General features: G+C 46.3%; 1 protein-coding gene across 2 annotated transcripts in view; it reads left to right on the top strand.

Moving 5' to 3' along the window:
- The window catches only part of IP6K1 (inositol hexakisphosphate kinase 1), a 39,902-nt gene that overhangs the window by 20,958 nt on the left and 1,859 nt on the right, over positions 1-17,085 (top strand). The window contains exons 1-3 of one of the 2 annotated variants that reach the window (XM_049777374.1): positions 4,430-4,776; positions 9,862-10,072; positions 13,830-14,011. In XM_049777374.1, the coding sequence (XP_049633331.1) occupies positions 4,554-4,776; positions 9,862-10,072; positions 13,830-14,011 (616 nt within the window). In that variant the 5' untranslated portion in view covers positions 4,430-4,553. Of the gene's footprint in view, positions 1-4,424; positions 4,777-9,861; positions 10,073-13,829; positions 14,012-17,085 lie in introns of those variants that run through there. The other variant, XM_049777375.1, reaches the window with a different exon arrangement.

The following is a 17,085-nucleotide window of genomic DNA, read 5'->3' as shown; positions in this document are numbered from 1 at the left end:
CTGCCAGGAGTAATCCCTAAATGCAGGGCAAGGAGTAAGCCATGAGCATAGCTGAGATAGATACATATGGACAATTGGTTTATTTACAGATTCCGTAGTTAGAAAGTGGGTGGTTTTTGTTTGTTTGTTTTGTTTGTTCGTTCGTTTTGGTTTTTGGGTCACACCCGGTGGCGCTCAGGAGTTACTTCTGGCTCTGCACTCAGAAATCACTCCTCGTAAGCTCGGGACCTTATAGGATGCTGGGAATTGAACTCGTGTCTGGCCTGGGTCAACGCATGCAAGGCAAACACCCTACCACTGTGCTATCTCTCCAGTCCAGTGGTTCTCAAATAGTGGAGCTTGCGTAAAGTGTATAGCGAGGTTCCATAAAGGGGGTCGCATTTGACTTCGGAAAACACTGTCCTAACAAGCTAAGCCCCGTGTTTATATCTCTGTATGTCTCGAGCTGAGAGTTGCTGTGTCCTGCTTCAAACCCTGCTTCGAAAAGCTATGCACTGCAAAACGTGCCCATTGTAGCCATTAATCCAGACATCACCTCTGATTAAAAAATTAGCTCAAGGGCCCGGAGAGATAGCACAGGGGCGTTTGCCTTGCAAGCAGCTGATCCAGGACCAAAGGTGGTTGGTTCGAATCCCGGTGTCCTATATGGTCCCCCGTGCCTGCCAGGAGCTATTTCTGAGCAGATAGCCAGGAGTAACCCCTGAGCACCGCTGGGTGTGACCCAAAAACAAAAACAAACAAAACAAAAAAAAATCAGCTCAAGTTATTTTAAATATTTTGTTTTGCAGGTTAAAGTTTATTTTTTTTATTATTTTTTTTGTTTTGTTTTTTTGGGCCACACCCATTTGATGCTTGGATTACTCCTGGCTAAGCGCTCAGAAATCGCCTCTGGCTTGGGGGGACCATATGGCACACCAGGGGATTGAACCTCGGTCCTTCCTTGGCTAGCACTTGCAAGGCAGACACCTTACCTCTAGCGCCACCTCACCGGCCCCTATTTTTTATTTTGTTTTTGTTTGTTAAAGTTTATTTTAATAGAGATACTATTTACAGTCATGCAGGGGCCGTGAAAAATCTTTTCTTCTGGGGCCGGAGAGATAGCATGGAGGTAAGGCGTTTGCCTCTCATGCAGGAGGTCATCGGTTCGAATCCCGGCGTCCCATATATGGTCCTCCCGTGCCTGCCAGGAGCAATTTCTGAGCCTGGAGCCAGGAATAACCCCTGAGCACTGCCGGGTGTGACCCAAAAACCACAAAAAAAAAAAAAAAAAATCTTTTCTTCTTCCTAGGGGGGCATGACAGAAAATAATTGAGAAGCACTGCTCCAGCCCCTGGAGAATATTTTTATTGTTTGCAGTGAAATATAACATGGGCCCTGGGCAACTTTTTTCTTTTTGGCAGTTTTGAATTAAAATTGTTTTGTTTTGTCTTGCAACAGTGTTCTTTGTATTCCTCATAATTATGAGGTTCCAAGGGAAAAGAGTAAAAAAATTTAATTGTTATATATTTAGGTTATATATATCAGGTTACTCATTCTTTTCTTTTTTTGGTTTTTGGTTCAGGCCCAGTAGTTCTCAGGGCTTATTCTGGCTTGAACTTAGAGATCACTTATGGCGGAACTTGGGGGGGGGGCTTCATAGGGTGCTGGGGGTGCCAGGGATTGAACCTGATTTGGCTGTGTGAAAGACAGATGAACTGTCTGCTATATTGTCATACCAACCCCCATCAGGCTACTCTTGACTGAAAAATAATTACAGGAAAGGGTAATTTTTTTTTTTTTTTTGTGGTTTTTGGGTCACACCCGGCAGTGCTCAGGGGTTACTCCTGGCTCCATGCTCAGAAATTGCTCCTGGCAGGCACGGGGGACCATATGGGACGCCGGATTTCGAACCGATGACCTTCTGCATGAAAGGCAAACGCCTTACCTCCATGCTATCTCTCCGGCCCCATGGGGTAATTTTTTTTTTTGTTTTAGCTTTGGGGCCAAAATTTTCTTTAAATTGAAAAATGTTTTTAAAACTATACTTGAGTATTAGAAACCCTTTACATAATAATCTAAGTATTTCTGGGGGCCAGAGATAGTTCAGCAGGGAAGGCTTTTCCCTTGCACAGGGCTAGCCTAGGTTTAACCCTTGGCATCCCATATGTTCCTATGAAAACTGCCAGGAGTAACCCTGAGTGCTGTCGGGTGTAGCCCAACTCCCTACCCACCCCCACCCCCCAAAAAAAGTATCTCTAAGTCAAGGAGATCACTTTTGTCTTTTTTTTTTTTTGGGTTTTTGGTCCACACCTGGTGACGCTCAGGGGTTACTCCTGTCTATGCCCTCAGAAATCGATCCTGGCTTGGGGGACCATATGGGACTAGGGGGGGGGATTGAACTGTGGTCCGTCCTAGGCTAGCATGAGCAAGGCAGATAGATACCTTACTGCTTGCGCCACCACTCTGGCCCCCAATTTTTATATTTTTATATATGTTGCCATCAGGTTTTCTGGCCATATCTCTAACTAAATCTGAATATGGCAGCTTGTCGTTTTAGCTGTTCATTATAAGGACTGGCATCAAAAAAGCTCCCAGTGACTGGATTTATGCTATTAGTTATGAAAATGAAGAGACAAGCTGAGGGGCCGGGCGGTGGCGCTAGGGGTAAGGTGCCTGCCTTGCCTGCGCTAGCCTAGGACGGACCGCGGTTCGATCCCCCGGCTCCCCCGGCGTCCCATATGGTCCCCCAAGAAGCCAGGAGCAACTTCTGAGCTCATAGCCAGGAGTAACCCCTGAGCGTCACAGGGTGTGGCCCAAAAACCAAAAAAAAAAAAAAAAAAAAAAGAGACAAGCTGAAAGACAACAGGATATGTTAACTCCACTAGCTTATCTTTCATTTTTGTCTAAAATCTCCATTGTCAAGGGGACCAAAGGTCACAGGCAAAGTGGGGTGCAATTTGGGAGAATGCTAATGTTGGTAGCTGCTTTTAATGTTACCAAATAAAGCATTTAAATTTTAAAAAAAAGGAAAGACACAGAAGTTGCATCATGCAGCAAAAATTTTATCAGTTCATGCACCAGGCAGTTTTGTTCCTCCTGGGGTAGCACATAACAGGAAACAAACACAGAATTTTTCTTGTTCTTTTTTTTGGGGGTGGGGGGAGACCATACCCTTTTGACACTCTCCTGAGCACTCAGAAATCACCCCTTGCTAGGGGGGACCATATGGGACGCCAGGGGATCAAACAGTGGTCCATTCTAGGCTAGCGCTTGCAAGGCAAACACCTTCTAGTGCCACCTCTCCGCACCCCCCCCATTTTTTTTATTTCTTTTGTTTTTGTTTTTTGGTCACATCTGGCAGTGAGTGCTCAGGGGTTACTCCTTGCTCTACGCTCAGAAATTGCTCCTGGCAGGCTCAGGGGACCATATGGGATGCCAGGATTCGAACCAATGACCTTCTTTCTGCATGAAAGGCAAACGCCTTACCTCCATGCTATCTCTCCGGCCCTGTAGCCATGTTTTTAATTGCAGGAGGCACTTTCTGTTTGCTTAAAGAAATAGATTTCGGGGCCAGGCGGTGGCGCTGGAGGTAAGGTGCCTGCCTTGCCTGCGCTAGCCTAGGACGGACCGCGGTTCGATCCCCCGGCGTCCCATATGGTCCCCCAAGAAGCCAGGAGCAACTTCTGAGCGCATAGCCAGGAGTAACCCCTGAGCGTCACAGGGTGTGGCCCAAAAACCAAAAAAAAAAAAAAAAAAAAAAGAAATAGATTTCAGGGACGGGAAAGATAGCACAGTAGTAGGGCGTTTGCCTTGCTCGTAGCCAACCCAGGACAGACAGTGGTTCGAATCCTGAAATCCCATAGGGTCCCCTGAGCTTGCCAGGAGTGATTTCTGAGGCAAAGCCAGGCGTAAACCCTGAGTGCCACCGGATGTGGCCCAAAAAAACAAGGGGTCAGAGAGATAGTACAATGGGTATGGCACTTGCCTTGTACATGCTGACCATCTTTTAACACCTGCCACCACATATGGTCCCCTGAGGACTGCCAAGAGTGATTCAGAGCACAGAGCCAAGAGTAAGCCCTGAGTACATCAGATGTGGCCCCAAAACCAAAATAAATAAATTTCTGGAAGTTGAGTAATTTTATTTTCTAAAATGGGAGGCAGTAGACCAAAATGTTGGGAAGCTCTGGAGTGGATAATATGTGCACTGTAGGGAAATTTTATCAAGTGTTTAATTCCCTCTCCTCTCCTCTCTCTCCCCTGCTTTGCCTACTCTCTCCTCTCCTTTTTCTTCTCTTTCCTCTCTCTCCTCTTGTCTCCCTACCTCTCCCCTGCCCTCTTCACCTTTCTCATACCTTCTCTCCCCTCCTTTCCCTCCCTCCCTCCCTCTCTCTCCTCTCTCCTTTCTCCTTTCCCTCGCCTCTTCTTCTCTTTTCCCTTTTCAGGAAAAAGGAATAGATTGGATAAATTGACTACTGACCTCTGCTGGCAAGGACCTTCCGTCTACCTAGCTCTCCTTTCGTGGCCCATGTGCTGCGTCCTCTGCCCTCAGTGTGCACCCGGCCCCCAACGCAATGTGTGTTTGTCAAACCATGGAAGTGGGGCAGTATGGCAAGAACGCAAGTCGGGCCGGAGACCGGGGAGTCCTCCTAGAGCCCTTCATCCATCAGGTGGGCGGACACAGCAGCATGATGCGCTACGACGACCACACCGTGTGCAAACCCCTCATCTCCCGGGAGCAGCGTTTCTACGAGTCCCTTCCTCCCGAAATGAAGGAGTTCACCCCCGAGTACAAAGGTCAGTCACTTGCCAGCACCCACCTTGACTTGGAAGTTCTGAACTCAGTTTGTTTTACTGATCGTGTCAGGTGATGATGGGTCTCAGAGCAGCTCGTTATTCTGAAAGAAGTTGAAAGCATTGAAATTTGAACACTGATAGGTAACCATAGGAATAATTCACAGGAATAAATCCTGTTGGTCCAAAAAAGCATGCAGATGTCAGGGATGTTTCCTTGGTATGTTGGGATAGTCGAGCATGAAAGGAGCAGGAGTTTTTTGGTCCTAGAAGATAAAGAATTGGGTACTTTCCAGGCTAAGGCTGTGAGACTGGGGACAGGAAGTTGTTTCTCTGTGCTGACAGAATAAATTGAAGTAAGAATTTTAAGGATTGGGTCCAGAGAGATAGCATGGAGGTAGGGCATTTGCCTTGCATGTAGACGGATGATGGTTGGAATCCGGCACCCCATATGGTCCCTCGAGCCTGCCAGGACCGATTTCTGAGTGTAGAGCCAGGAGGAACCCCTGAGCGCTGCTGGGTGTGACCCAGAAACCAAAACAAACCAGAACAAGAATTTTAAGCACTGAGGCCAAGTTTCATTTCTTTTCTTTCTTTTGGCCTATCTGGTGGTACTCTTCATTTAACCTGGGCTCCAGAGCTCTAGAACTTAAGTACTTTGTTTTTTTTTTTTTTTGGTTTTTGGGCCACACCCGGCAATGCTCAGGGGTTACTCCTGGCTGTCTGCTCAGAAATAGCTCCTGGCAGGCACGGGGGACCATATGGGACACCGGGATTTGAACCAACCACCTTTGGTCCTGGATCGGCTGTTTGCAAGGCAAACGCCACTCTGCTGTCTCTCCGGGCCCAGAACTTAAGTACTTTGAGCCCTCACCTCGAAACCTGGAAGCTTTAAGTTGGAGGGGATTTTTGGAGGTGGGGGAGACACCTGGCAATGCTCAGGGTTGCTCCTGGCTCTATGCTCAGGACTCATTACTGGTTGGGCTTAGGACCATATGGGATGCTGGGACTGAGCCAAGGTCAGCCATGTGTTAGGCAAATTCCCTACCTACTATTCTGTTGCTCTGGTCTATTGCTGATCGGTGGCGATCAGGGGTTACTCTGACTCTGCACTCAGAAATTACTCCTGACAGGCTCGGGGGACCTTACTGGATGCCAGGGATCGAACTCGGTTGGTCACATGCAAACCTAACACATTAACCACTGTGCTATCACTCTGGCCTCAGAGGTTCTAAGTTTTGAAGGAAAAAGCACCAGGACTTCAGGCTCATACTTTAGAGCTAAGCACTCCTGGGTGTAAATCTATAAAAATAAATTTAAAAAAAGTAGAGATGGGAAAAGAAAAAAACTGGGGTAGAGGTTATCAAGAATCAAGGTATTGCTCATCTAGAGAAAGATTGGAGAAAAGAAATATTTTCTGGGTCTACCATATTTCATAATGCGTATACAGGCTAGAATGCCACGGATATAAAAGGAAATGTGTCAACCAGGTTTGCTATCTGGCACCACACTAATACCTCCTGAGCAACACCAGGAATGAGCAGAGAGCTAGGAGAAAAAGCCTTAGCACAGTTTAGTATGTGCCCCCTCCCAAAAAAAAAGTATAAAAGGGAAAATGAAGGAATGTAGCTGACAGAAGGTAGATGTAGAGTTAGAGAAAGGGCAGCGTACCTATCTTTTGAAAATTTTTCACTTTGTGGGGCTGGAGCAATAGCACAGCGGCAGAGCATTTGCCTTGCATGCAGCCAACCCGGGACAGATCTGGGTTCAGTTCCTGGCATCTCGTATGGTCCCCTGAGCCAGCCAGGAGCGATTTCTGAGCACAGAGCCAGGAGCACTGCCAGAAAAAAAAAAAGAGGTGGATTATTTTTGGGGGGGCGGGGTCACACCCGGCAGCGCTCAGGGGTTACTCCTGGCTCCAGGCTCAGAAATCACTCCTGGCAAGCTGGGGGGACCATATGGGATGCTGGGATTCGAACCAATGACCTTCTGCATGAAAGGCAAATGCCTTACCTCCATGCTATCTCTCCAGCCCCAAGGTGAATTTTTAGGTATAAATACCACTAATACCACTAGTTTGTTTTTTGTTGTGTTTTGGTTTATTTTGGGGTCACACCTGGCAGCGCTCGGGTTCCTGCTGGCTCTATGCTCAGAAATCGCTCCTGGCTGGCTCAGGGGACCATATGGGGTGCCGGGATTCGAACCACCATCCATCCTGGCTCGGCTGCGTGCAAGACAAACGCCCTAATGCTGTGCTATCTTTCTGGCCCCTACAAAGTTTCTTTTATGCCACATATGAGAGATCATTTTTTATCTGTAACTCTCCCTCTGACTGAGTTTACTCAACATGACATTCTCCAGATCCATTCTCATTGCAGCAAATTGCATAACATTGCTGTTATGTATATGTACTACTTTCTTTATCCAGTCATCTATTCATGGGCAAAACATGTGTTTTAAAAGGGACATAGTTGGGGCCAAGTACAGTAGGTTTGGAGTTTGTCTTACATACTGCTGACTTGGGTTTGATCCCCAGCACCATGTATGTTTCTTTGAGTTCTGCCATGAGTAAGCCCTGATCTTTGTTGGACCCCAAAACAAACAACAAAAAGGGTTACAGAGTGGGTAACTCTGGAGACTGGCGCACATGTTCGATATGGGAATCCTGCTTCAATTCCCAGTACCACATGGTCTCTTGAGAACCTCTAGGAGTAACCTCTAAACACTAAACCATATTAGCTCCTGAGCTCTTCTTGGTTTTGGTCCAAATCCCAAAATGAACAACAACAACAAAAAAGTGGAATAATGACAGCTTAGCAAAGTAAGTTGAATACAGCACATAAAATAGAAATCTGCCTCAGTTTATGACTATGTGAGAGTTCTGAGTGGTTATCTGTAGGACTTGGAGGGGAAAAGAGTAGCATCAAAACCGTTAAATTGAGGCAGAGGATTAAATGATGTCAGTTGGGCTATGAAGACAGCTCAGAGGACCTGAAAACAAATGCTTTGCCTGTGGGAGCCATACGTTTACTCACTGACACTGCTTAGCAATCTCAGTACCAAAGTAGGAGCCCTCAAGCACTGCCATGCTGTAGGCGGCTTCTATCCTACAGCCATCAGTGAGATTTCGGTGAATCCACTTTAGGGAGAGTGGGTTGCACGGACAGCGAAATATGAAATATGAAATAATGATACCACACGCAGTGTGTGGGGTCAACACATTTCTGGCAGGAGTGCCACAAATTTAATCTTCAGGCAAGGGAGTATATAAAGGGTAAAGAGAGACTCTTATCATAAAAGGAATGCCAACATTTGTTTCTTATTATTATTATTTTTTTTTTTGGGTCACACCCGGCGGTGCTCAGGGGTTACTCCTGGCTATCTGCTCAGAAATAGCTCCTGGCAGGCACGGGGGACCATATGGGACACCGGGATTCGAACCAACCACCTTTTGTCTTGGATTGGCTGCTTGCAAGATAAACACCGCTGTGCTATCTCTCCCGGCCCCAACATTTGTTTCTTTCCAAGTACAGGAACTATCAATGTACATTGTTTGATTTTAGAACAAATACACATAGCTTTAGGTGGTTTGTAACCTTAGAATGGAATAGGTTTCAGTTAGGAGTCAGAGGATAAAAGGAAGGCTAATTTCTTACATATCAAAGTAATTCCTGGCCCTAGGTGTCATTACTGATTAAATTAAGGGATAGCAGGAATCCTGGCTTTCTTCCTAATAACAAATATCCTTAACCTGAGGGAATGGTATTCTCGCTAGGGGCTAAGACCCACTTCCTCCTATGATCTGGTAATAGAAAGAGATAAAACTTATGAAAGGGGACAGAATTATACTTAGTAAAATAGCCTAATTCTTTTTTTTTTTTTTTTGGTTTTTGGGTCACACCCGACAGTGCTCAGGGGTTACTCCTGGCTGTCTGCTCAGAAATAGCTCCTGGCAGGCACGGGGACCATATGGGACACCGGGATTCGGACCAAACACCTTTGGTCCTGGATCGGCTGCTTGCAAGGCAAACGCTGCTGTGCTATCTCTCTGGGGGGCCCAAAAATAGCCTAATTCTGCTCTGGCCAAGCCTGTTTGTAAGCAGGTATTCAAAGTGACAGGGAAAGTCCCTGAGGCAAAAATCATTCTGCTGTGGTGCTCAAAAGCAAGGAGAGAAGACCATTGTCTTGAAGATGCTAAGTTTTGACCTGGCCTTTGGAAGCAAAAATTGGTTGACAGAAAGAGAGGTAGCTGGCTTGGACTTTGAGTTGCAAATATACTTAGCCAGCAGGGAACTTTTAGCATCTTACTTTGGTACTAAAATTTCTCTAGACTGCAAGGATAACTGAGGCTGAATTTCTGTAGTTAGCAAAGGAGACAAAATCAAATAAAAGAAAAAGAGAAATAGAATGTCACAGCCATGTCAGAAATATAGCCAGTAATCCACGCAGGGGTTATGATTGACTTCCACCGACGGGCCTTCTGACTGAATTATTTCTTGGGGAAAATCAGGCACTTCTCTAGGAAAGCCAAAAGACACATCTGGAGTATGCTTTACCTTATAGTGGAGACATCCATGTTACGTGCAGTGACACTGCCAGATATCCCCCACTCTCCCAAAAATGTGAGTTGTGAATATACGAAGGGCATGGAGTTCTTTTGAACTATAAAGATAAGGTAAAAAGAGGGCTAGATAAGAAAGTAGAGCAGGAATGGGGCCAGAGCGGTGGCATAGGGTGTAAGGTGTCTGCCTTGCATGCACTAGCCAAGATCCCCTGGCATCCCATTTGGTCCCCTGAGCCAGGAGCGATTTCTGAACACATAGCTAGGTGTAACCCCTCAGCATCACCGGGTGTGGCCCAAAAACCAAAAGAAGGATTGAAGATGTAAACAGCAGAATTATAGGGGAATGAATTGTCTGGAGAGATGCACGTATGTGCTGCCATTGTTCTACCATTGATATGCAATTGGCTCGGGGATGGTGATGAGCCGACTGTACTTTGTGCTGAGGAATAGCATGCGTCACTTCTCTACTGTGTGGACCTAGCTGGGGCCAACAATTAGTAATTGACTGCATTCTTTTCCAACAGGTGTGGTGTCTGTCTGCTTCGAGGGGGACAGTGATGGTTACATCAATTTAGTGGCTTACCCTTACGTGGAAAGCGAGATCATGGAGCAGGATGACACGCCAGAGCGGGAGCAACCTCGGCGCAAACATTCTCGCCGGAGCCTGCACCGTTCAGGCAGTGGCAGTGACCATAAGGAGGAGAAAGCCAGCCTGTCCCTTGAGAACACTGAAAGGTAGGAGGTTGTCGAGGGGATCTGAGGGTGTGTGTCCAGGCTTGTCAACACAAACCCTTAAGACATCTCGAAGTTTGAACACATCATGGGAAAGCAGGGCTCTAGGGGAGAAAAGATGGTTAGTGTTCTTGGATTTCCAAAATAGGCCTGCCTGTGTACCACATTATTCTAGTGATTTCTGTATCTGGGCTCTCAGGCTTTTGGAATCAAGAATTTTTTGGGGGGAGGGTGTCATACCTGGCGGCGCTCAGGGGTTACACCTGGCTCTTTTGGTGAGGGGGAGGGTTTGGGCCAAACTGGTTGGCACCCAGGGCACTCCTGGCTCTGTGCTCAAAAATCGCTGCTAGCAGGTACAGTGACCATATGGGATGCCGGGATTTGAACCATCGTCTGTCCTGGATCAGCTGTGTCTGTACGATTCCCAGCATCCCATATGGTCCCTTGAGCCTGCTAGGAGCAATTTCTTCTTTTTTTTTTTTTTTTTTTTTTGTGGTTTTTGGGTCACACCCGCCAGTGCTCAGGGGTTATTCCTGGCTCCATGCTCAGAAATTGCTCCTGGCAGGCACAGGGGACCATATGGGACGCCGGGATTCGAACTGATGACCTTCTGCATGAAAGGCAAACGCCTTACCTCCATGCTATCTCTCCGGCCCCAGGAGCAATTTCTGAACAAAGAGCCAGGAGTAACCGCTGGTGCCAATGAGTTTGGCCTAACTCCCCCTACTTCCCCCAATTACTACTGGCAGGCTAAGGGGACCATATGGAATGCTCAAACTCATGAAAGGCAAACGCCCTACCCACTGTGCTATTATTCCAGCCCACTGTTATTATTCTTTTTTGTTTGATTTGGGCCACACCTGGGGGCACTCAGGGGTTACTTATAGCTCTGTGCTCAGAAATCGCTCCTGGCAGGCTTGGGGACCATATGGAATGTGGGAATTAATCCCAGGTCAGCAGAGTGCTAGGCAAATGCCCTACCACTGTACTATCACTTCAGCCCATGATGTTATTATTCCTAAGGAAATTTACGTGTCAAATCTTTCTGAAACCCTATAGCTTCATTAGTCCTTTATTTATTGCATTAGAATTTTTTCTTTCTTTTATTTATTTTTTTATTTTTGGTTTTTGGGTTACACCAAGCAACACTCAGGGGTTACTCCTGGCTTCATGCTCAAATAGCTCCTGGCAGGCTCAGAGGACAATATGGGATGCCGGAATTCGAACCACTGTCCTTCTGCATGCAAGGCAAATGCCTTATCTCCATGCTATCTCTCTCTGGCCCCTCTTTTCTTTCTTTCTTTCTTTCTTTTTTTTGGTTTTTGTGGCACACCCGGTGGTGCTCAGGGGTTACTCCTGGCTGTCTGCTCAGAAATAGTTCCTGGCAGGCACGGGGGACCATATGGGACACCGGGATTTGAACCAACCACCTTTGGTCCTGGATTGGCTGCTTGCAAGGCAAACACCACTGTGCTATCTCTCCGGGCCCTCTTTTCTTTATTCTTTTTAAATGTATTTATTTATTTGGTTTTTGGGCCATACCCGGTGACGCTCCTGACTTGGGGACCATATGGGACACTGGGGGAGCAAACTGTGGTCCGTCCTAGGTTAGCGCATGCAAGGCAGATGCCCTACCACTTGTACCACCGCTCTGGCTCCTATTTACTTTTTGTTTTGGGACCAATTTTGTCTGTTTTGGGACCACGTCCAGGGGTGCTAAGGGTTACTCCTGGCTGTGCACTTAGAAATTACTCCTGGCAGGCTTGGGGGGACCATCAGGATTCTGGGGATCAAACCCAGGTCCGTCCATGTTGCAGCATGCAAGACAAACACCCCACTGCTGTGCTATCTCTCTGACCTCAGAAATATATTTTTCTTATAGATTAGGAAAGTAGCCTACAAAGAATTATATTTTGATATTTCACATTATATTTCATGTGAAGAGTGTTTAAATTCAGAACTGAGGAGGTAGCTCAAAGGCTTGGATATGTATGTGAGGCCCTTACTTTGATTCTTCGCACTACCTGATATAGTCCTGATAATCCCTGAGTACCACTGACCTGGGCAGCACCACGTCGCAGGGCCTGACTCTGGCCTGTGCTGTTGGGCTGGCTGTCACTCGGAATTACTCCTGGGTCCCTGAGCACATGAGGAGCTCACCTCCACTTTTCCCCAAAAAGTAGATTCCTAGGGTGGCTACAATGAAAAGTATAGCTGATTAAAAGTGTTCATGAAGATGCGGAGAAATCGAATCCTTCTGCATCTGCTAAAGGGAGCATAAGTTTCGCATTTACTTTGGGAAACCATTAGGTCTCTCTTCAAAACGTTAAGTCCAGGAGTCAGAGATGTCTTAGCAGCAAAGGCATCCGCTTTGATGGATTGTTTTGGTTATTGGGCCACACCCAGCAGTGCTCAGGGGTTACTCCTGGCTCTACACTGAGAAATCAATCCTGGTATGCTCGGGGGATCATATGGGATGCCAGTAGCAAACGCCCTACCTTCTGTGCTGTCTCTCGACCCCATGGCAACTGCTTTGAAAGTGTGAGGCCACGAGTTTATTCCTTAGTTCTGTCCATATTACAGTGTGGTCATGTGGTTCTCCTGTCCAGAATCACAGATGCTGCAACAGTGTCTATGAACTCTGGTATGTGCATGCATCACAACTAAATGACCAAGAGTGATCCCAAGAGAGCACTTGTTTGAGCAGCTCAGCAACCTGTGCAACCTCTACCCTGGTGAGCAGTACAACCAGGATATGGGTAAGCAACACAACTAGAAGTATGCGACTCCTGGTGACACCTGCACAAGCATCACAAAGTGTGTGACCCCAAGGAGTGCCACAACTGAACTCCACAACCAAGTATGTGATCCCTGGTCATCCCAGCATCGAGTTTGGGGAGAAGATAAACCAACAGGGTGCAGGGTCAGAGAGGACGAGATCAAGGAGCTCAATGCTTGCTCTGTATGTGAGACACCTTGGTTTAATCCTCGGTACCAGAGTTCCTGAACGCTGCCAGGAGTGACCCCCGACACTATGCTCATAGCAGGGAGTAGCCCCTAATTTCTGCTGGATGTTCAATCACACCCCCCCACCCCTCACCAAAAAAATGCAGCAGTAAATAGGTTATTCAAAAAAAAAACGACTGAGCAGGGGGCAGAACAATAGCACAGCGAGGAGGGCATTTGCCTTGCACACGGCTGAGCGGGTTTGATCCCCGGCACACCATATGGTCCCGTGAGCTCACCTGCAGTGACGTGCTACCCTTGTGCAGAACCAGGAATAGCCTCTGGACACCACCAGATGTGGCCCTAAAACAAAACAAATTAAGGACTGAGCACATGCTTTGCATTGCTGGAGGCCCAGATTTGATCCCCAGCACCACCTGGTCCCCTGAGAAATGGTGGGAATAACCCTAAATACAGAGCCAGGCTTAGCCCCTGAGGACCCAAAATAAGATAATCAAAGAAATTTATTCATATACAAAACGTGTGTATTCTAGTATTTCTAGTGGGCATATGGGATGCTGAGGATCAAACCTGGGTTGGCCACATGCAAGGCAAGTGCCCTATCTACTGTACTATCTCTTCGCCCCTACGTAGTTTTCAGAGTCAGAAGGAATATTTTTATATTACTTACTCACTTTGTGTTGTCATGTGTCTGGGGCCAGGCCACACATCAGCAAGGCATACAGGCAGCAGATTTGGTTGGATCCAGTGACTTTCTGAGTTCCTTAGTGATATGTGTGTTCTTTCTTCTTAGCTCCCAGGAGGCAAAGAGTCCAAAGGTGGAGCTCCACAGCCACTCAGACGTCCCTTTCCAGATGCTGGATGGCAATAGTGGTCTGAGTTCGGAGAAGATTAGCCACAACCCTTGGAGCCTGCGCTGTCACAAGCAGCAGCTGAGCCGCATGCGCTCAGAGTCCAAGGACCGAAAGCTCTACAGTATCCTTGTGTCCTGCTCCTTCAGCACTGCTGCTACACCCATTGATTCAGGGAACTGCTATGGTTGTGGAAGAGACCTCTCTGTTGAAAAGTCCCTCTGTGTTCTCTTTTCCTCTTCTCATAGGTTCTTCCTCTTCCTCCTTCATTCCTTCATCACCATGTTTATTTCTGCTTTTTGAAGCTGGTAAGGCTGAAGCATAAACTGGCAACCTAGAATTTTTCTTCTCTTGATCTGCATTTTCATTTTTGAGGGTTTATTTTATTTGGTGTTTGTTTGTTTTTGGACCACACTCAGCAGTGCTCATGGCTTAACTCCTGGTAAGAGGCTAGGGGGTGGGAGACATGGCCTGTACAGTGCAAAGAAAGTGCTTTATGCTTCTTATATCTTTGGTCATTGTGTCTGCTTTAAACAACTATAATGTCACTATGGTGACTGACTTCATGAGTTTTAAGTTTTTATTAAATGTAAATAGTCAGGGGCTGAGAAGATAGTACAGTAGGTTTGGTGGTTGCCTGTGGTTGACCAGGTTTGATCCCAGTACTCCGTCATGTCCCCGAGCCCCACCAGTTGTGATCCCTGAGCACTGCCTACTGTGGTCCAAAACAAACGGAAAATGTAAATAGCCAATGTGATTGGTAGCTACCCTTCTGTGCTTGTCTAGAAATGTGTGTGTGTGTGTGTGTGTGTACAATGCACGTGTGTGTACAGGTGCACGCAGACGCCCATATTCACGTATACATTTTTGTCCCCTCAAAAGATAATTAAAGGGGCCAGAGTGGTAGCACAGCAGTAGGGCGTTTGCCTTGCACACGGTTGACCTAGGACGGACGCAGGTTCGATCCCTGGTATCCCATATAGTCGCCAGAGCCAGGAGTGATTTCTGAGTGCAGAGCAAGGAGTAACCCCTGAGCGCCACCGGGTGTGGCCCCCCAAAAAAGATAATGAAAAATTAATGATTGGTATTAGACTTATTTTAGGATAATAGAATTATCCTAAAATTAGAATTCAGGATCTTGTCTAAAGATGAACATACTTGTACAATAGTTTTAAATCAGAGAGAGAAGAGGCTGAAGCCATAGTACAGTGGGTAGGGCACTTGCTTTTCTTGTGGCCAACCTGGATAATCCAGCATCCCATGATGAGCCCCCAAGCCCACCAGCCAGGAGGAAGCCCTGAGTATCACCGTGTGTATTCCAAAAAAGATGTGAGAGATAAAGTGTTACTGTGCTCACTTTGGCAGCACATAGAGAAGATTGGCATGGCCTCTTGCAAGTAGATATAAAGCATTATGAAAATCTTTCTATTCATGTATTTTGAAATAGATGAGTAGAAGCAATACTGAGAAATAGTGGGTATGTGCTGAGTACTTCATATGTGTTTACTTAGTGTTTTGTTACCACGTAACAAAACAAAACAAAACAAAAACACTCAGTGACATGGCACTCTATGGGGCCGAGGCCACTACCTGTGCCTGGCATTACTGGGGATGGGTCCTCTGGCTCTACACTTGATGGTGGCGATCGAATTTAGGACCTTGTATATGTTTGGCATGTGCTCTCCCACTTGAGCTATCTCTTCAGCCCCAGTTAACTTAGGTTAGTTTTGTTTTATGCTTTTTAATTTTGGGGAGCTTTGGGCCCCACTTGGTGGTGCTCAGGGTTTCCTGGTAGTATTCAGGGCTGTGTGCCAGCAAATCAAACCAGGTTACACTGCATGGAAGACAAGTACCTGTACTATCTCCCTGGACTTCCTTTGTTCAGCTAAATATTGAAACCAGGGCCTTATGCATGTAGGGCATGAATTTCTACTAACGAACTACATCCCAGCTGTAGTTGTCATTAGTTTTGGGGCCTAGTGAAGGGTTTTTTTTTTGTTGTTGTTGTTATTTTTTGGAGGGTGTCTCTCTCTTTTTTTGCCACAGCCAGCAATACTTAGGACTTACTCCTGGGTCTGTGTTTAGGTATCACTTTTGTTGGGGCTTAAGGGACAATTTGGGGTGCCTAGGATCAAACCCAGGTCAACTGCATGCAAGGAAAGCACCTTTTACCCTCTCCAGCCATAAGGATCAATCTTGAGTAGGCTTAGTTGTGTTGCTAACAGTGTATACAAAACTTGCTACAAGATGAATCCTATCTGCAAGACACATCTAAAGAATAAAATACTTAGGGGGCGTTATGGAAATACTTGAGGGTGTGTTATGGGGCTGAATTGAGCATCAGAGGAGTAATTCTTGATCACAGAGCCAGGAGATACCCCTGAGTATTGCTGAGTGTGGCTCCAAAACAAAAAAAATATGTGGAGGCTGAGAGAATACAGCAGGCAGGGAGCTTTGTCTTGACTTACAGCCAATCTAGAGTCAGTTCCTGACACCCCATATGGTTTCTTGATCACTATTAGGAGTGATCACTGAATGCAGTCAGGCATATGCCCTGAGCATCACTGAAAATGGCTCAGAAAAGAAAAAAAGAAAAAATATATAATAATAATGATGATATGATATCCACTGGTCTATCCCCAAGCCTTGGGACATGATGTTGAAAAATAATGTGGGGTCGCGAGCAATAGCACAGTGGGTAGGGCATTTGCCTTGGACACAGCGACCCGGGGTTGTTCCCTGGCATCCCAGATGGTCTCCTGGGCACCTCCAGGAATAATGGAGTAACCTGAGCACAGTGGGTATGACCCAAAATAAAAAAAATAATGCGACTGGTGTTGTCAAGATGGCTCAAAGGCCTAAAGTGCATGCTTTGTGTGTGGGAACTCTGGGTTTGATTCTTGGCACCATGGTCTCCCGAGTACCAAACCAGAAGCTGAGCCCACTTGAAGTGATCCCTTAATACAAAGCCAGGAGTAAGCCCTGAGCACTTCTGGGTGTGGTCCAAAAACAGAAAGAAAAAATTTTTTAATTATGGAGGGTAATGTGGTTTATAATAGTGCTAGTGCTTTTGGTATATAAAAATTTATTTATATAGAGAATTTATTACTCTTCCACAACCATCTTCAAAGTGCCAAAAATCTCTCAACCACTGTCTTAAATTGGCTGCTCTCTTTCCCATCTCCAGCTTCCCTTCCA

This window comes from Suncus etruscus, chromosome 7 (genome assembly GCF_024139225.1).
Source record: "Suncus etruscus isolate mSunEtr1 chromosome 7, mSunEtr1.pri.cur, whole genome shotgun sequence".
NCBI lineage: Eukaryota > Metazoa > Chordata > Mammalia > Eulipotyphla > Soricidae > Suncus > Suncus etruscus.
Note: the sequence above shows the minus strand (reverse complement) of the source record. Positions and strands in the feature narration are given on the sequence as shown.